Genomic DNA, 20,961 nt, shown 5'->3' on the forward strand with positions numbered 1-20,961 from the left:
GATAGATAGGTAAGAGTATTTGTCTCAAAAGTGAAAGTGGGGCCGGGGAGATGGCTCAGTGGAATACATGCTTTCCTGGCAAGCACAAGGGTCTGAGTTCAATCCCTGGTTCCAAAAAAAAGAAAGAAAAAAGAAAAGTGAAAGTGAAAGTTTAAATCTTTGCCTTATGCTGGCAAACAAAATCAGTGGGTTGTAGTATTCAGTACTGTATTGTGAATAAATGTTACCTGTATGAAACCAATGAAATAATAATTTAAAAGTAAATATGGGAAGCTAAATACAAGTTACTAATATACAAAACTAGAAATGGCAAGATCTAAAAGTGTTAGTAGCAGTGTGACAAACAAGACAAGGCACTTTCACTTCAACAAGTAAGTCATTAAGCACTTATTATGTTTAAGACACTATGTGGACACTGGATATAGATTTTTAACATTTGAAATGAAAGTAGAAAAGTGGAAATCTGTTTAACTAAAGAGCTTATTACGAGATTCCAAAACTGAATATTAATCCTCTTTAAAACTTTTCTTACAAAGAAACCTAAAGCCAAAATTTTTTTTTTTCTGGCTAGAGAAACACAGAGAACTACACAATTTCAAACTAGCTAGGAGAAACATACTTTTGACTACCCAATCAACTAACATTCATTTGGGGAATAATGTAGCCAGTGTAATCTAGGGCTTGAAATAAAACTTAGTATTGTTACTATTCCCAACTACACACTAAATTGTGTCATATCGTACATAAGTAGAATAACAGCATTAAATAAAACACAAAGCAAGTGTTTTCAGATTGGGAGGAAAACCATAGACTTTGAATAAAGAGCTTGTTCAAGAAATTACTCTATAGTAACTACATAGAATGGAACACATAAGTATCTTAGACCATAATAAGCTTCAGTTTCCTCACCTTTAAAATGGGGAAAATATACTTGGCCCAAGAAATTTTCTCAATCACTAAATAAGATACATTAAATTTTTATGAAGCCTATTGCAGATTTTCAGCAATTAGTTAAGCTGTTCCTAAATCAAAATGAAGGCATGTTCTGAGATGTTTTAGAATGCTCAAGAAAAGAAATAACTACTATTTAATGCCAGCTTTTTAAATTTCATTGAAGTTCTTGGTAAGGAATAATACGAACAATGAAAGCATTAATGAAACTTTGAAAATTTCTTTCTATAAAATACTCAGTATCTAAATCCTACTAAGGCATCAAAGATCAATGTGAAAGCTGGGGTTTGGTGTTTTATGTTTATACTTATTATCAGTCAACGTGATTTTACAAAGTAAATCTTAAACGTACTAAGCTCTGTTCATATTCTCGTATTTTTTCAAATCACTACAAGAAATTACTTGTGCATTAAAAATCCCCTTAAGCCCCCACTCAATTTCTTATCTTCCCTTATTGCTCTGGCTAAACTCTGTAATTATTTGACCTTACAGGACTGTACAATATTCAACCAATTTATCTACATGTGTACATTCATTTAAGAATCCATTGTTAATGACAGTACCAACTGATATGTGTTATTACTTAGTTGTTTTAAAATTCAAATAATTTTTAAGACTAAAGAAATTTGAACTAAGATATACCCATAATAAATCTAACAGATAAACATTCTTACCTGTACCAGTGTCTGAAATTGTTCCCACTGTTTATCTGATAACTCAACAGGCAAACACAGTAAAAGTTCAACACAGCTTCTATAAAACAAAAAGTTGGTAAGGATAGGAAACATTATTAAATTCAATGTAAAACAAAAATCAGATTCTATTATCAGTAGATTACACATAACTATCCATTTAAAATTAAACTATCATTATAACCTGAGACCCAAAGTTTTGTGTTTTGTTTTTTTTTAAATCAGCTAAATATAGTTTGTTTACTCAAAGGTCTACTCACAATGCCAAGCGTTCCAGAACCAATGCTACATTTTCACATTCAGAGGTAAGATAAGGTCGGGCTTTAACGTAACTTTGGATAGCCACTGTGTATACCTCCAATAAAGGTAAGGGATCTTCAGAAGTTTTCCATTTTTCTGCATATTCAAGGAGTGTCTGTTTTGGAAGGAATAATAAAAAGTATTCATAATGTAATCTAAACACACATTGACTACTAAACTGTATATTACTCTTCTCTCTGAAACTGTGAAAAATAACTTATTTTATGGAACAAATATAGCTAGTTAAAATATTTTTAAAATAAAGCTAGTATTTGTTATAGGAAAAATGATGTTAATTCATCCAGCAACAGTATCGTTTCAAGGTTAGTTTCAAATAGTGTTATCTCATTTCTCCACTAGTCAGAAATACTTTAACTCAGTACTGCTTAAGATTAAAAAATTAGTTTTAAAAAGTCACTTAAAAAATAAAAATAAAGAAAAAAGAAAAAAAGTCACTTAAGCAATATTTGACCAGGCATGTAGTAAAGAATATAAAGAGTACTTATATTCTGTATTTTTTATATATGAAGCAGAAATTTTAATACCTAAAACTAAATAAATCATATATGGTCAAAGACAGTGATTTTTAGGCCCATTAAAAAATACAACGTAAATTACTTTATGATAAAGGAATATCGTAAATAAGGGAACATGAGAAATTTTAGCAACAAGATGAAAAAATTTGGGGGGTGGGGGATTAAGGAAATTTTTAATGTACAAATTCTAATTCTGTCACTCCCTGTCTCTAAAAACAAAACAAAACAAAACAAAAAAAAAGATTGAGTAAATAAGTAAAAAGTTATCTAAAGACCTCCAATGTATAAAACTGATATAAGGAATGACTATAAGGTCAAATAATTTTTGTAATAAATTAAATTCAGAAACATTCATCATCCTTCAATGAAGAAAATGTTTCTAACACACTTTATCAGACTTAGTAAAAGAAAAAAAAAGCTGTCTATAGTACTGAACAGAGAAATGAGAAGAAACTGGCACTGAAGATATTCAGAAGCATAAAGACTCTACTATGCCTATTAAAATCATGTCCTAGTAAAAACTACCTAAAAAGTAGCTCTGTAGTTATGCTAAATGAAGTGGGACTAAAAGTGTTTATAATATGGCAGACTGCCATAAATAACCCTTTTCAATTCAAGGTTTAAGAAACTTAATTATACACGGGAATTCAGATGTTTCATTTATTTAAAAAAAAAAAAAACAGGAATATCTTGAAGGGAAAATTAAACTCTCAAAACTCCATGAGAACTTGTATCCTCTGGCATAGAAAAACAGCTATTTCTTTTAAGTGGGAGGAAGACAAAACGTAGGAGTTAAGTTCTAATACCAAACACTTAAAATAGTTTGTTCTTGACCCTTTCTGGCAACTCCAACCTTTTCATTTTTTCACCCTAAAAAAGAAGGGCAAATACTTATTCCCAGTGTTATGATTTGTATGTAGTCTCCCCAAAACCTCATGCAATCATGAGGCAGGCTTCTAGAGTTTGTGATCAATTTATGATCCAATACTGGGATTATGGGTAAGTGCTACTCCAGAGCCTAAATGATTAATAAGTAAGGGAGAGGGCTTGTACTCTGTCCTGCTCCTCCCCTTTAGCTCTTGTTGTTTTGCTGTTTTCTGCTACCATGAACTGCTGCCCTCTGCCATGTGCCACTCTGCCTTGGAGCCAGCTGATAATGGACTGAGACTTCCACAGACTGTGAGCACAATCCTTCCTTCCTTAATTTTGGGTGTCAGGCATTTTGTCCCAGCAATTAGAGAAAAGCAACCAAAACACCAGGAAAGACAGAAAAGCTGTAGCCACAATGTGGGATGGAGAGTTGGGGTGGGTCTGGGGACCTTCAACTAGGTCCAAACTTAACCGAAAGCAAAATTTCAGGTAAAGTTCAAGTAAAAAAACCGTGTTTCACAGACACTGGGGAGTGGGGGAGGGGGTCCATAAATCTTTCCCACATGAGCCTAAAAATCAATCTACTTTCGGATCCATACTCTCATTTCACCTTACAGAACTAAAAATTGTCATTCAAAATTGTCATGGGATAATATACACTGTCTACAGGAAGTCCCCCTACTTACGAACAAGTTTCGTTCTCTAAATCAGGTATGTTTGCAAGTCCGGCAAAGTGAGTTTTATATACTGTTGACACAAATTTATGATGTACAGTATTCTGCTTTGTGCTTCCTAGTAGTCCCCTCCACATCACCACTGCTTTTCCTCTTGCTTTGGGACATCCTGGGCTCAGTAGGGGACTACTGTATACTATCACACTGTAAAGGAAGCACAAACCAGCACAACCGTGACAAAGTGCAGCAGACGTGATTTGTTCACAGCTATTTGTTTGCATTTGTAATGCAAGGTCCATTTGTATCTGTGAAAGTTTGCAACTCAAATGTTTCTAAGTTGAGGACTTACTGCACTGAGATAAAAAGATTCAGGAATAAGAATCCCTAGTTTCATGGAAATTTGGAATACCCAGAAAATCAAAGGTGCACCCTTCCTAAACTGTCAATGGAGTGTAGGAATGGAGATGTAGAAAGGGAAAGGATCAGTATTTCTGTACAAAGTACTCTCAAAACATTCTCTAAGGGGCTTTGGGGGCTCTTAAAATATAATTACAAATGAATGACACCGTAGCTGGTTAATATGGACAATGAGTTAAGGTTGCCTATCCCATTGACAAGACAATTCAGGCTTCGCTGTGAAGAAAGAAACTAAAGCTTCATATTTACCTTCACTATTTTATATATTCTAAGCCACACGGATAGAAGCCTTACTTTTTTCTAAATAGCTGCAGAATACATAATTCATATGTCTCATAGATCCGAAATGGCTATACTCCCCACTCTTTTGACTGGCTAGATCGTTCAGATGACAGTGGCAGAGAGCTATGGACTCCTGGAAGATGAAAGCATTCTTTTCCCTGTGGCTCTGACTGGTGCAATTATGAAGTAGGATTAGTTCTGCTGGAAACAACATGAACCAGAAAAGATTATACAAGAAAATATGGAATTCAATGATGCAATCATCCAACAAAGGGCATGTTAAATTTATTATCAGTTATCAAAAACTTTGCCATCGGCATAATGGTGATTAGTAAAAAGGAATGCTTGGTTTCTGACTTTAGTTTCTAGCACAGAGCTCCCAAAAAGATTGAAGCTGACTGATGAGTATCTTTCTTACACATTAATTAGATGACTTCTGGCTGAGGTGCACCTAGACCATTTCAGAATGGGCTGTTCAGTAGACAAGCCATGCCAACTTTCAGCCCCATGACATCAACTACTATGGAACTGTAAAGGATTAGACAGAATACTCTAATAATATGCAATTCAGGGGCCGGGGAGATGGCTCAGTGGAATAAGCGCTTCCCTGACAAGGGCAAGGGCCTGAGTTCAATCACTGGTTCCGCCAAAAACAAAAACAAAAATAAAAACACGCAATTTAATCAGTCATTAGCCCTGTACCAAATGCATAAAAAACAAAACAAAAACCCAAAACAAAACAACATGGTTTAGAGAGCTTCAGAACTGATGACAGCTTTGTTTCAAAAGGGTAGCATACCTCAACTCTAAGGAAACAGTCTCTTGTGCTTGGCACCTTCAGACCTTGTTTGATTTACCTCTGGCTCTTCATCTGTTGGTTTATTTATTTATTTACATTTACTGTTTTGGAGGCAGTATCTCACTGTGTAGTCCAAGCTGGCTTTAAACTTGTGGTCCTTTTGCCTTAGCCTCTTCAGTCCTGGGATTGCAGGTGTGCACGATCACACTCAAGCTTATATCTTTTAATTAAATTGTAACAGTAAGTTAATCATTTTTCTAAGTTATGTGTCTTATTCCAGAAAGTTATCAAACTTGAAGAGGAGGTTGTGAGAGCTTTCAACTTTGTAACCAAGTATGAAAAAAGTACAGATAACTTGGAATCTGGTATTCTCAACTGGAGGCTACAGGAAGCATAGCTTGGAAAGTGAGTGAAGCCTTGGGCCTGTGACTTCCAATGCTAATCCAGGTAGTTCACTATGAGTATCAAATTGAATTGTACAACACTGATTCATTAGAACAAAAAATAATATCTCTCCACAGGACATAAATATCTAAATTAAATGGGTGTGCCTATAGTGCTACCTATTTGAAAAGTTCAGCACAAGGATTGCTTGAATCCAGAAGTTTAAGGCAAGGTTGAGCAACACAAGACCTTTCTCAAAATTAAACTTTAAATTTAAAACATTTTAAAAATATGAACCTAGAAGACAGGGGTATAACTCAGTGGTAGAATGCATACTTAGCAAGCATGAAACCATGGGTTAAAACCTCAACACCAAAACATTACATTTTTAAAAAATTAATTGATCAGAAAAATAAAGTCATGGAATGTAAACATCAAAAAGCACCTTAAATTATCTTTTAAATAATTTTATAAATGAAAGACAAAAGTAGATACTGGTGATGAGGAGAACATTTAGGTGGCGTTGTAGGCCATCTAGAAATAATCTATATAGGAGGGTGGCAAAATAAAGGATAATGGCAAATGATGATGGTGTGAGAAAGAAAACTAATGACATACTAGATATAGAATAGTTAATCAAGTTAGGTTGAAATCAAGTATCGATCATCTGTATAAAGTTTTAAGAGTTGTCATTCAGGAAACCCCAAAGTTAGGACTTTTCTTTGCACACCTGAGGCCACCCCTGGACAGCTCTACAGCTGTCATCATGCCACAAAATAAATATATTGAATTACACTGTAAACGCTATGGGTACTACTTGGATTACCATGAGAAAAACAGAAAGAAGGAAAGTAGAGAGGCTTATGAATGTTCAATGAAGACCAAAAAAAAGATTGGCCTGAAGGCTAAGCTCTACCAAACAGTGCCATGCAGAGAAAATACAAATGAAGACTATCAAGATGCATGAAAAGAGAAACACCAAACGAATGATGAAAAGACTCCACAAGGAGCAGTACCTATCTGCTGGACAGAGAGGGATAGTCTCGTGCAAAAGTACTTTCCAACATGATTAATCAAAAACAAAAAGAAAAGGCAGGAAAACAGGAAGTTCCTCTGCCCAAAGTTTGTGTCCAAGGAGAAACAGAAGTATTACAGGTTATTTGAAGTAGAAAGAGGAAAAAAAAGAAGGTATGGAAGAAGATGGTTACTAAAGTCTGCTTTGTTGGAGATGGCTTTACAAGAAAACCACTTAAATATGACAGATTCATTAGGCCAATGGGCGTGCGCTTTAAGAAGGCCCATGTAACACATCCTGATCTGAAAGCCACCTTTTGCCTGTCAATACTTAGTGTGAAAAAGAATCCTTCATTGCCACTGTATACAACTTCGGGTGTTATTACCAAAGGAACAGTGATTAAGGTGAATAATGTGAGCGAGATGGGCCTTGTGACACAAGGTGGCAAGGTTATTTGGGGTAAATATGCCCAGGTAACCAACAATCCTAAAAATGATGGATGCATCAATGCAGTATTACTAGTTTGACAGATGTTTCATACAGTAACTTTTTACATTTATTGAAGATGACAGAACAATCAGGAAAACCATAACTTAAATACTGAACAACTCTCATGACTACATTCATCAAGAAAACTATTTATTAAGTTATAAAAAGATTTTTAAAAAAGGTGTCATTCATATCAAGTAAGTATGATGAGCTTCTCTGGTTCTCAAAGCACTCTGATCAGAAGAACCACTGCAAAATGGAAAGCACCCAAATGACTGGTTAATAAATTATGTTTTCCTCAATTTATAAAGTTACTTAATTTGTTTCTAATGTTTTAATCTATACAAGACTTTCAGGTCAGAATCCAGGAATGATTATACTCAATTTATAGTCAGAAGACATCTTAAAGATCATTTAACTCTGTACAGCATGATCACTAAATAGTCTGGTGACATGTGCAATACTAATACAACTGATAAGTAGTAGCAAAGGCAGGCAGCCCCACTCTCTGTGCAACTTTTGCCCACTACCAACAAGTGTCATTGGTGGTGATATAATGAAACTATAAATCTGTGGAGTTATTTTATAATTATAAATTGTCTTTTCATCTAAAATATTTGTTATTTTTTACATCTCTATAAAGTAAGTAGTTTATCCAATTTTCCAGAGTTTCACAACTTTCTTACTAGTTAGAATTACTTTTACTTGAAAGGAAAAAAAGTTTGACTCAAAGCAACATAAAAAGTGCAAAAGGTGGGCCAGTGAGATAGCTCAGCAGGCTAGGCAAGTACAGGGACCAGGGTTTGAACCCTAGCACCACATGCTGCAATGGACCCACCCCTGAGTGTGCTGAGCTGGCCTCCCAGTCCAGGCGTGCTGGCACACACCTGTAATCCTAGCACCAACGAGGCTTAAAGACAAGGATCACTGCAAGTCTGAGCGGCATAGTGAAACCCTGTACCAAATATATAAAAATTAAAAAAAAAATTTTAAAAAGCAAGAAAGTTTCTCATATAAGAAACGAAGAGAAATGGCAAGTTACAGGACTGGTGAGTTCAGTGGCTCAACAACATCACCAAGAACCCATTTACCATTACCTTCAGTCTAAGGTAGTTACTTGCTGTCCTCCCACTCACTCCCATGTGGTCTTGGTTAAAGGATTCTTATTGAAATTCAACAATGGCCAGAAAACAAGAACAAACTGTCTCTTCAGGAGAATTTCCTTTAGGAAGAAAGAAACCTTTCCGGAAAGCCAAAACCCAATTTTGAGAAATAAATTTCTCACTCGGTCTCCCTGTCAGAAGCTATATAGATCTATGTACCTATCATAGATCATTTAGCTGTGGGGCTGAGGGTGCATACACTCAGGATGCACAGGCCCTAGGTTGGACTCTTAGCACTAAGAGAAGGAAAATCAATCAGCCATAACACAGCTCCATGGCTGACGTTAAGCCCATCAATACCACCCCTCCAAGGGTGAAGACAGAACCTAAGATCTGCTACTCGGAAGTGTAAAACCATGAAGAGAAGGAAAAATGTGAGAATAAGAACTCCATTAAGAGAAGAAACTAAAAGCCCACACGTTTCCCTCTCATTACACTGTATTATTCCCACATCCCTTCAAAGGCTGAATAAATGAATATGTCTAATGGCTCAGTCACTTTCTTGTTGCCGAGACACACTCACCCACACTCCACAACTTTAAAGGAAGAAAGATAATCTTTAGGCTCATGTTATAGTCAATGGTCACTGTTGTTTAATGCAGAAAAAAGCACTGTCCCCTTGAATCAATCACCTTCCAAGAGGTTCTTGGGAGGCATCTTAAGCTACACCACAACAACTACACACGTGTAATTATTTATATATAAACACATATTAAACAAAGATGAAAGTCATTGTGAGCTGGTTTGGGGGGGGGCATTACAAAGGAAATTAGGTAGTAAATGAACCTAAAGGTCTTCCCTACAAGTTATCAGATTGCTTCAGTTAACGAAAGCATTGTAAACAAAGTATTCAAAGAAAAGTAAAACTGTTTGATACTCATACAAGAATGAAAAACTGAAGATACACAATCTTATTCCTTGTTGGTGTATTTCTGGGCTGTGAAATTTTTCCATTTTACCCCTCTTTAATGAATTAAAGAGGGATGCCTTTATATCACCTAAGCCTCCACTCCACACATTCTGGTCAGGCTGCCAAGGATCTGGCTGAGAGGAAGCCAAGTCTCAAGAACAGTCTGCAACAGAGCTGCCATGCTATGTTGATGCTAGAGAACATTTGTCCTCAACTTTTAAATGTGGGGCTTGGAGGCAGTCTGAATTAAGCTCATTAGGACAATTCTGCAATAACTGCTCTGGGTATTTTAAGTCACTGGGTAAGGAATAGGAATAAGGAGGGGTTGCCCTATAAAGAATCCTTACTGTTCAACAGGTCCTGACATTTTTGTGTATTCTTTTTTCCCACAAAGTCTTTTATTTTTCAAGTTTAAGAATCATGCCTTACCATTGTTGGCCTTCTTTAATGGGACAATGTGACCTAGTCCTTTAAGACAATCATTTTGAATTAAGTTTCAAACTTTGAAAGTATAAGGATTTAAAGTTGAAGCCTACATCTTAATTTGATTTAAAACATTAAAATGAAAACACACAATCTACTATTATCAATATAATAATACTTACTGAATATTTACTATGTACAGGCACTGTTTTGCTATAGATAGGCAGAGTTGTATAAGCATTACTTACTAGCGATTAGGTATATTATCATAAAAAGCTTACATCCAAAATGAAAACTGAAGGTCAGAAAAAGATAGTAAGTAACAAGCTCCAAGATTATAGTACTAGTAAGTGGGTGACCTATTAAACTCCTATAAGGTATTTGTGGTCACATCCTCTCCCTACAGTGTATTTTATAAACCAAACTTGAAGATAGAAATACCAAAAAGGGACAGGCTAAAGAACTGTGTTTGAGCCCTAACACAGTAATTCACAATCTCTTTTTCATTAATTTCCTCTTGGAAGAAACCTTTTAAATTTTTTGCCCTTGGGGCTAGAGAGATAGCTCAGCGGTCTAAGCACCTACCTGGTAAGTGCAAGGACCTGGGTTCGATGCCTGGTACCGCATGCACTGCTGGCCCCGTGCTATGCTTGCTACTGAAACTGGGAATGGTGGCACAAGTCTGTAATCCCAGCACTGTGGAGGCTGAGACAGGAGGCTCACTAGGAGTCCGAGCTATGTAGTGAGACCCTGTACCAAATAATAAATAAAAAATTTTAAAAAATAATTTTTTTCCCTTAACTGTTGTTCCCCATTCCCAATGAAATTTTGGTATCAAAGACAAACTTTTACATCTGTTTATGGGCCACTAACTATTGTAGTGTCTAAGTGTTTTATTCCCTATGGGCCAATTTTCACATCTTACAAACAAAAATACACACTTTAACTCTGGCTCTGCTCTTTAAGTTGCTTTCTCATTATCTCAATCTGCAGAGACTAAAACATATATGGGGGGTGGTATGCAGATCACTTTCAGCAGCTTCCTCCAGTTCTTTTAAGGACTATGAAGATAGAAGACAAGAGAAAACATAAAACCACAGAAGTGTTTAACTTAATCAACAGGGGATTAATTTACAGTACTGTCCTATGTAAAGATAAGATTAGCAGAATATTAAATATGTTTAGTTGTTTTACTCATGTTACATTTATAGCTAGGATTCTCTAGAGTATAAGTTCTCAAATGTTTTGATATCATGACTCCATTTTCTCTTGAATGTTACTGAAGATCCCACAGCCTTTTTTTTAAAAAAAGATCTTGTGTTTTTTTTTGATACAGGGTCTCACTACACAGCTTAGACTCAGTGGGATTACAGTCATGTGCCACCACGTCAGGGGACCAGGGTCTGGAATGGCATGTGGTACCAGGGATCAAACTTGGGACACTACGCTTGGTAGGCAGGTGCTTAGCCTGCTAAGCTATCTCCCAGCCTATGATCTCACAGATTTTATGTTGATTATAACTATAGATATTCACCATATTTAATATCAAAACTGACAAATAAATAATAAAGTAAATAAATCAATCTCTTTAATATATAATGGCAGAGTTAGATTCTCACATCAGTTGCTACACAAACTTTTGCAGTCCCACACATTAGGTAACCTTGGAAACTCCACTGTATACAAGTGAAAGACAAGTAAAGTCTTATAGTCATTTTTTTTTTTGCAGAACAGGGATTGAACTCAGGGCCTTGGGCTTGCCAGGCAAGCGCTTATTCTAGTGAGCCATCTCCCCGGCGCGGTCTTATAGTCTTGACATTTTGAACCCGAACCTTAAAAACAAACAAACAAACAAACAAAAAAACAACCAGCCTTTGACGAATGTGTAAATCATTAAAATTTAAAGTTTTATGCAAAAATTATGTACAGAGTACATATATTTTGTACCATACTCTGCCAAATCTCACGAAAAATGACAGCAATTTTTAAACTGGTATGAATCCACAAGAGATTGAAAAAGGGGATAGAGGGCTGGGGAGATGGCTCAGTGGTCTAAAGCACCTACTTAGAACAAGCTTAGCAAAAAAGCACAGGGACCATGGTTCAATCCCCCAGCACCACATGCCAGCCCGCCCCGCCCCCTGGTGGGCTGAGCTGGCGCCACACACACACACACAAATTTTAAAAAAAGAAAAAGGGGATAGATTAAAGACAACAATTTAAAAACTGAAAAGCAGGGGCTTAGGGGTATAATGTGCACTATAATGTGCACTTAAAGTTCTAGGTTCAATCCCCAGCACTACCACCTCCACCAAACAAAAAAAAAAAAACACACATAAAAAGCACATATAAAATTGCACTCCAAGTAAAGTAGCTCCTATTTAGGCTATCAGCAAAGAGCTCCAGAATGAGAAACACTAGGTGATTTTCAAAACAGAGGCAAGAATAAAAATAACAGAACTGGCTGAAAGGCTATTTAAAAAATAAACAGGTAAGCCTCACTGATTTGGTGGTTTTCCATAGAAGACACTATTATTATCCATCCCCTGAAGAGAAGTTTCATAAAGGTACATGGACACTGCTGAGGCAAGCGAGCTCTTATGTTCCACTTTTAACTGTAACTGGCTCCACAGTTACAGAGCCAGCTCCTTTCTCAAGTCCTTCTTTCCAGCTCACTGTCTGAACCTTTAGTTTCAACTGAGCCTTTTTCTGGGTGTTCAAAGAGGACAGACCTAGACTCTGGCATTAGGCTTTGCCTATTTTCCAAGATCAGCAGATCTTAGGAAGACCACAATAAACTTACCACTTGATCTTGGGGTTCTTGGGCAGCTCTTACTGCCCGAGATGTAGACCTCCAAGGACCACTAGGTATTTGAGGAAACCCTCCAACATGTGAAAGGATCCAACCAAAACGGGGAAAAATAACTTTAAGGCAGTAAAGATTATTCAAAGAGAAGGCAAAATTTTAAGAAACTACCAGTAGTATCCCCAGAGAGGTAAGAGAACATACTATGCCAAAAACCAGAAATGTTGTGCCATGAAAGGATACTTCTAGAAAAAAGCTAACAAAAATTTAAAATACAAATGAAAATCTCACTTAAAAGAGCTGGAAGATAAAGTGAGAAAATTTCTTCAGCAAGCAAATCAAAAGTGACTGGAGAGGGCAAAAGAAAAAAAAGATTTGGAAGACAATGTGAGAGCTCCCATAATTACCAAGAGGAGTTCCAAGGGATCAGAATAGAAAAATGAAGAGGGAGAACAAAATAATTCAAGTTAATTTCTAGAACATGAATTTTAAGGATGAAAAGATGCACTGATGTTTAGCACAATTTCTGAAAGTGAACCTGAACCAAAGAACCTTTTCATAAAATTTCAGAGCTTAAAGTGAAAAGAAAGCATCAGAAGAAAGTCTGGTATGGAGGTGAGTGGCAGCTTTTCCAACAGTAACAATGTGGCAAAAGGAAAATGAAACACTGCATTAAAAATGGGGGGGGGGGAGAGTTGTTTCTAACAATTGTAAGTACTGAGATTAAAAAGTCCTTTTCAGACAAGGGTCTCAAAAACTTCACCTTCTAAAAGCACATCTTTTTCCCCATTCTACTAAAAGGAAAAATTTTACCAAAATGAGAAGATTAACCAGGACAGGAGAAAGATGTGCAGGAAAAAAAGATTCTACCATAAGTGAGGTGTAAGGTGGTACAGGCTGGCAATTCAAGCCCTTGGGAGGCTGAGACAAGAGGATCATGATTTTAATACCACCCTAGGCAATTTAGTCACACCTTGTCTCAAAAAGACTTGGGATATAGATGAGTGTGAAGGCTGGTTCAATTCCAACACCATCAAAAGAGGGGGCTGGTGAGGAAGTAAAACTCTAAGAGGTCAGTTCTGTAATGAGTCTCAAGAATTTCTGTGGTTGCCTTTAGAAGAAATTTCTTCAAAATAAAATCGACAGATTAGTGTCTGTATGAATGGAGAGAACTGAATTGAATCCAACTGGGGGAACACTGGATTGAACTGGGTGACAAATTTATAGACAACTGAGAAGAAAAAATATGTAAGTACAAAGAAATCTGTACTCCCAGTCTTTACAAACAGAAGACATTTACAAGACTGAGCATAAACTAGGTCACTAGAAATAACAAACAGTAAGATACATTTCATTCTTTGAACACAACTATAAAAGATATCCCTATGAAGAAAACCATATATCTGAAAAATTTTTAAATGTACTCCTAAGTCATGAATACACAAAAGGATTACAGAAACCAGACCAAAAACCTATCTAAATCCAAAGGCTGCAGCTGGGGCAGGAGAGATGGCTCAGCAGAATAAGCACTTCCCTGGCAAGCGCAAGGGCCTGAGTTCAATCCCCGGTTCCACAAAAAAAAAAAAAAAAAAAAAAAGAAAGAAAGGCTGCAGCTAAAGCAATCGTAACAGGAATGCACACATTTATAATGTCCTTTCTGCTACAGCTTTAAAAAATTTTAATCAAATTAATATCATTTAGGACATGAATTTCAAGCTTTCTGAATTTTGATTATAAGCAATTTTAAACCAATGAAAAACAAAACACTAATAAACATAAACATAGCTTAAAACAATGTTCACATCCTATCATTTTTCAAGAAAAATGAACTCAGGGGTACTTGTTGTACAGATATAATACCTAAAATATTCTCAAAATAAAAGGGATCTGAAATACTCTTTAACTGTGGCATCCTCAGAATCCAGAGTCAAAGATGGAGAACACTAAGTGTTAAAACCTAGAAATGAATGCGTATCTTTCAAATACAAATGATAGTTGATACTTTGAAACCAACTCTAGCCAGCGCTTTACAACAGTTGTATCCAATTCAAGGCCCTACACTGCTAGTAAGACAGTTCCACAACAGTATAATTTTTAACATTATCATGTAATTTTTAGTAATTTTGCATGACTTGATTGCATGGTGCTCCAGGGCAGCAACGATGGAGTTCTGTGTAGGGCCAGGCTCAGTGTAGCTCAAACCCACCTCTTGCTACATATGATCAAACTGAAACCCACATATATCAGTCATTATATGTACATGTTTGAGTTGGCAAGTAAAAGGTAATTACCAGTAATCGTATTTCTAATTTTTTTTTTTTTTTTTTTTTTTCAGAACCAGGGATTGAACTCAGATCCTTTTGCTTGCCAGGCAAGTGCTTATTCCACTGAGCTATCTCCCTGGCCCCTAGTAATCGTATTTCAACCTATCTACATGTGTATTCTTGTGAAGAAAACATTAATGACAATGGTATTTCAATTTATGTGTGTGTGTGTGTGTGTGTGTGTGTGTGTGTGTGTGTCTGTAAGAAGTGGTTACTGATAATAGTATTTCAACCTACTTGAACATGTGTGTGACTGAGAGACAGGAATTTACTGTTACTAAGTAGACATGTTAAATTTCACTTAACATAATTTTTAGTAGCTGTGATCTAGGAAGCACAAAATTGTTTTGCTTTTTATTTTATCTTATTGAGAAACAAGTATCAATGGGACACTTTCCAAGCTGCTTAATAGGGAAGTACAAAATTGTATCAAACACTTTTACTCATGATATAGTTACGATTACATAACCAACATAACTAATACTAGACAAATGTTGCTTATTGGGGGGGAACTACCCGCTCTGGCCTCCCCTCCTGTCCCTCTCTCAGGACAGGAGCTTTCTCTCAATAAATATATTCTGCTCATAACCTCAAAAAAAATGTTGCTTATTAATTTTTAGAATGTACAGAGTTGCAATAAATAAGGCATTTATCTCAAAGAAAAAACTGATTATATCTCTTTACTAGACTTTTCATGGATGTATCTTCCTAAAGATAAATACTCCTCACTTTAAAATCACACCTTAGGGGGCGGGGAGATGGCTCAGTAGAATAAGTGCTTACCTGGCAAGCAAAAGGACCTGAGTTCAATCCCTGGTTCCGCCAAAAAAAGAAAAAAAAAAAAATCACAACTTAGTCATTTTATTATAGATAGCTAAGTTGGAAACAAATAGTATAGGCAATCTAGGCCCCAAAGGAGGTCACTGTAGAAGATGAGAACACATTACAACTGTAGCTGAAGGAGTATCTGTTAAAGGATAAAGATGGAATAACCAAATCTATCAGAAGCCTTCCCAAGAGAAACTGTAACTGATATTATAGTATATATTATATAAATTATAGTGTAATACAAAATAATATATAATATATAGTATAACCCAATAATCTAGATAGATATCAGTCACCCAGGTAGGTGACCAGTACCTTCCTATAAAGGTCCTTGTCCTCTCCATGCACACTTGCTGTGTGACCTGCTTCCCGACCAGATCAAAATTACTTAAGCAGCTATATCTGTAATCTTATTGATCACAGTTTTGACCCACATTGTAGCCACATTGTGATTATGCTTTATAAAACTTTCTCTATGAAGTAGGGCTATGGCAATCTACTTGTGGGCCCCCTCTTGTTTCTCAGGAGCTATTCTCAATAAATTTTTCCTATTCTTAACCTCTATTGTTCCTTACAATTCTTTCTTCAATTTTGGGGAACACGAACTTGGTTTATCTCACATTTAGCAGGTTAGGAGTTAAATTTATTTCCTCTGTACCATTTGGAAGTCCTGTATCAATGTGTTGTGGGGTTTTGCTATATACATATAGAAAAATAAGATGCACACTATTATCTTTCCTATTTTATAAATCTAGCAGTATTTTGGTGTTTTTCCATAGTCAAATGTGTAGATTTAATCCATACTTTTTAATGACACAAAATTATTTTGGATCATTAATTAATGAACAAAGGACTGTGGGTGTAGCTTAATAGTTAAGTGCTGGTCTAGCATGTACGAAGCCATTAGTTTAATCCCTAAAAGCATGAGGAATGAAGGGGGAAGGGAAAAGGGAGAAGAAGGGAAAAAGGAGAACAGAGAAGGGGGAAGCGGGAGGGAAAAGTAGGAGGGAGGGAGGGAAAAAGAAAACATTATTCAACCAGTCCTCTATTAATGGTCATTAGTTGCTAACAATATAGCTCAAGTGGTACAGTACTTGCATAATTTCCAGTTTATTATTACAAATAGTATAATCACCATTTTACTCTTCTTACACATAAAAATCACAGTGCTAGAGTACATTAATTTTGTTTTTTTTTTCTGTGGCACTGAGGATTGAACCCATGACATGGTACCTGCCAGAAAAGTGCTCTACCACTGAGTCACATCTCCTGACTTTTTGTAGGCATCAGGCATCATCTCCCCCAGGGCAACCTGAAGTTGTGGCCCTGCTGTCTTAGCTTCCCTATTAACTGACCCATCTTTTAAAATTTTTCTTAGTCCTAGAGAGGGAACACAAGGCTGCAACACACATCCTACATTCAGCCAGCTTCAAAAAGCCCCATCTACGTTGACACACAGATACAAGCTATACACCTTTCAAAGCCTGTCACTGGCTGATCACTGATATATTCAATGCACATATAGTGGTGAATCTCTGGTACCAGTACCATCTTCCTACCTCCCAGTGGTACACCTGATTTTTTAAATAAAAGGTTTAAAAAAATTATCATAGATAAACATGTAGGAAAGAAACAAAAAACTATAGTACTGGAGGTGAAATTGGAAAGTAGTTATGACTAAAAGGATGAAGGTGTCCCAGAGAACATGACTTCACAGTATCGGAATTTTACAACATTGAAAACACAAAATATAAAATGAAGATTAGACTTGGGGATGTAGCACAAGACCCTGGGTTCAATCCTTAGCACTGCAAAATAAATCATTTGGAAATTAATATAATCTTAGAAATATGATAATTTAGTAAATATAGAAGAGATTCTTATTCTTGGTCCATACCTAAAGTCATACAATGAATAGGAAAACACCACTGGAACTACCCATGATATATTATTTAACAACATAGAGCGTATTAATTTTAAAATGTTCTAATATTTTAATTATTCACATAATGTTAGGGTTGGGGACACAGCTTCCTAGCAGAGCTACCATAAACAAGATCCTAGGTTCAATCCCTGATTGAATAATTTGGATTAAAAATCCAAATAATTTTAATATTAAATTGTGTAATATAATGTTTGTAAATTTTAGTGTATAATTTTATTTTTCTCCTCACTTCTGTATGTATTTATACCAGTGTTAAGTTTTCATACACACCTATAACATTTAAATGATGGAACGTAACAAAAAAAGGGGATACAGATGAATGTCCATTTTGTATCTGTGCATTCAAAGTGGTTGGGATGGATATATAGTTACAATCTTTTTTGTTTTTTAGTTACATTCTCTTAATGAATAGAGGGATTTGTTCTAATGGTGTTTGTAAATAGGATATCAAGTCCACATCTTGTACAGCAATTAACCACTACGAAGAATGTATGTAATGTGTTAATTATTGAAACTGTCATACCAATTTGTTTTGAAACTGTCTCCTTCCTATTTGTTTCTCAATAAAATTATGGGAAAAAAAAGAAAAGAAAGTTTTTAATATTTTGTTAAAAATTTTGGACCAGGGAGATAGCTCAGTGGCATCAATGCCTACCTGGCAAGAGCAAGGTTCTGAGTTTGATCCCTGGTACAAAAAAAAAAAAAAAAAAAAAAAAAAAAAAAAAAAAAAGTTTAAAGATCACAAGAAGGAAAAAAAAAAAAAAAGAAGATCATAAGAAAAATCCCCAAGGCCTGCCCACAGGGTATGCTGAGAGGGCAACTACGACTAGGAGTGGTGTCACCAGCCTGTAATCCCAGCTCTTGGGAGGCTATAAGCAGGGGGATCACTATGAGTCTGATCTAGTAGTGAGACCCTGAACACCCTGTAGACCGTTCTCTAAGATCACAAGAAAATGGTTGCATTTCCAAATCAGAATACTAAGATTACTTTATGCTTTGAGCTGTCTTGGCCATTTTTCACAGTACTTCAAAGCATACAATACAGAATACCTGTATTTATGCCTGTAATCAATCTAAAAAATAGTACTGAATGTGGTATAAGGTGAGGGTTCACTTTTATCTCTTCCTTGCACTGACTGTGTGCCTCACTGAGCTTTACATAACAACATCTCAATCTGGACTAGAAATGAAATTCTTATTCTCTACTTAATACACTCATCTTTTATTCCTGTAATTGTTTGACATATTACTAAAGTCTAAAATGTGAAAGGCAAATCCCTCTTCCCCCATTCTCTTAGTTGTGTGTCTATTCAAGTTTTGACTTCACTCAAAGCACTAACAAATATTGAATAATAATAATAACAAGTATCCATACCGGTGCTTTGTCATTTAAAATAATTTCCTGTTAGGAAATTTATTATTTTCATTTACTTCTACTCCTATTTATAGGATTTTTAAAATACTAGTAATGGTGATTGGATTCTATCAAATGGCATTTTAGCACCTGAGTGGGTTTGTAATTTGACACATTATACAAACAGTCATACACACTGAGTCAACTCTGGATTCCTACTATTTTCTTATAAGTGATGTTTCTTTCATAAAGTAATAGACTGTTTTTTAGTATTTTACTTAAATGTTTCCACATATAATGTTTGCATATTTTAGGTTCCTTTATTAAATTTATTTTGGACTTATGGGCTTATTTTATGGCCAAAACTAGAACAAGAGCTGGAAATCTGTAGTCTCAGTTCACTGCCTAGGCTGAGAAAAGAGGATCAACTGAACCCAGAAAATTGAGAGTTCAAACAAAGTGAAACAAACACACAAGATCTGTTTATTCTGATATCAGTTTATTCAATTTCAGAATTCTGCCTTTTATATGGAAATCCACCGAGTCCAGGTTTCAAATCTGCTGCTATAAATTGGCATTATACACTATACCTTGGTTTTGTTTTTTGAGACAGGGTCTCCCTTGCCCAGTCGTGGTCAATCTACGGCATGCTGCAGTAGGCTATTTGTCACCAAGGAAAGCTCTGTAAGGTTCACCAGCATTGTCGTAGGTAGTCCAGAACTCTGAACTCAGTCTTCAGCCTCACAAATGCTGGGATGAGAGTGCTGGAATTACAGGCATGTTTCACCATGCCCAACTAAATTAAAAGTTCTTTGAGTGTTCTCTAGATTTGTAGTTAGGTCATCTCACTCTTGATTTTGCCTTTTTGTTGCCTTTCTTCTCCCACTAGGTCAGATTTGTAACTGGATACTTAAAAATTTAAACTTTCTCAAAGAATCCATTAAATTTTTAACTCTATTATTTTCCTGTTTCACTAATTTCTTTTCCTAACTTCTCTTCTTTTTTTTTTTCTCCTAAATGGCCCATGCCAGCCTAGGCTTGAACTTACAATCCTCTTGCCTTAGCCCCCCAGAGTGCTAGAATTATAGGTATGCACCACAAATTCTGGTTGTTTTTTAATTTCTTTATTTTATTTTATTGAGAAACAAATATCAATCAGAGTTTCAAAACTGATTAATTGGACAGTTTCAATAATACATTGCACATTGTTATCTTCTCAGTGGTTATCCGTAGTATAAGATACAGACAGAATATCCTGTCCAAGCACTATCAGTACAAATCTTTCTTCTCACTGAATTAAGCAAAAGTAGCTGTATATCTATCCTAACTATTCTGCATATACAGATACAAAATGCTCCTTCCTTTGTACAGCCATTTTTTGTTTAGTTCTGTCAGAAATGAGTATTCCATTGGCATCTAAATACTATAGGTGCATGAATTAAGCAAAACAATCAACACAGTCTAGCAGTCCACAATAGTAGTGGGTTATCCACAGAACTTGCTGACTTAAGCCTTTTACAGTTTAGCATATTAATATGGCTTTACTTTATATACCTTGTTTTTATACTTTTCTGCTGGATGGTTAAGACAGGATAAAGCAAGACCCGTATAACAAGAAATGTAACTTTTGTGTCTGATAAGGTCAGTCAAGTACCCTCAGGATTTATTCTGAAACCCTGTACCGCAGTTTGTAGATCCTTTGTCAGTGTCAGCCATGTGGATGAGTCACAGCCACTGCTTGACCAATTCGCTCCCTGTGAAAGCCTGAGAGAATATTTTCTCTCCATGTGACTCTCCTT

At 35.9% G+C, this 20,961-nt stretch overlaps 1 protein-coding gene across 3 annotated transcripts in view; it reads right to left on the reverse strand.

Moving 5' to 3' along the window:
• Znf292 (zinc finger protein 292) overlaps positions 1-20,961 on the reverse strand; it is an 82,377-nt gene that overhangs the window by 40,873 nt on the left and 20,543 nt on the right. For 2 of the 3 annotated variants that reach the window (XM_004628231.2, XM_023711944.1), the window contains exons 2-3: positions 1,904-2,058; positions 1,626-1,704 (exon numbers count right to left, since the gene is read on the reverse strand). In XM_004628231.2, coding sequence (XP_004628288.1) covers positions 1,626-1,704; positions 1,904-2,058 — 234 coding nt within the window. Of the gene's footprint in view, positions 1-1,625; positions 1,705-1,903; positions 2,059-10,490; positions 10,564-20,961 lie in introns of those variants that run through there. The other variant, XM_023711945.1, reaches the window with a different exon arrangement.

Source organism: Octodon degus, unplaced genomic scaffold (genome assembly GCF_000260255.1).
Source record: "Octodon degus isolate 3935 unplaced genomic scaffold, OctDeg1.0 scaffold00022, whole genome shotgun sequence".
In the NCBI taxonomy this organism is placed as follows: Eukaryota; Metazoa; Chordata; class Mammalia; order Rodentia; family Octodontidae; genus Octodon; species Octodon degus.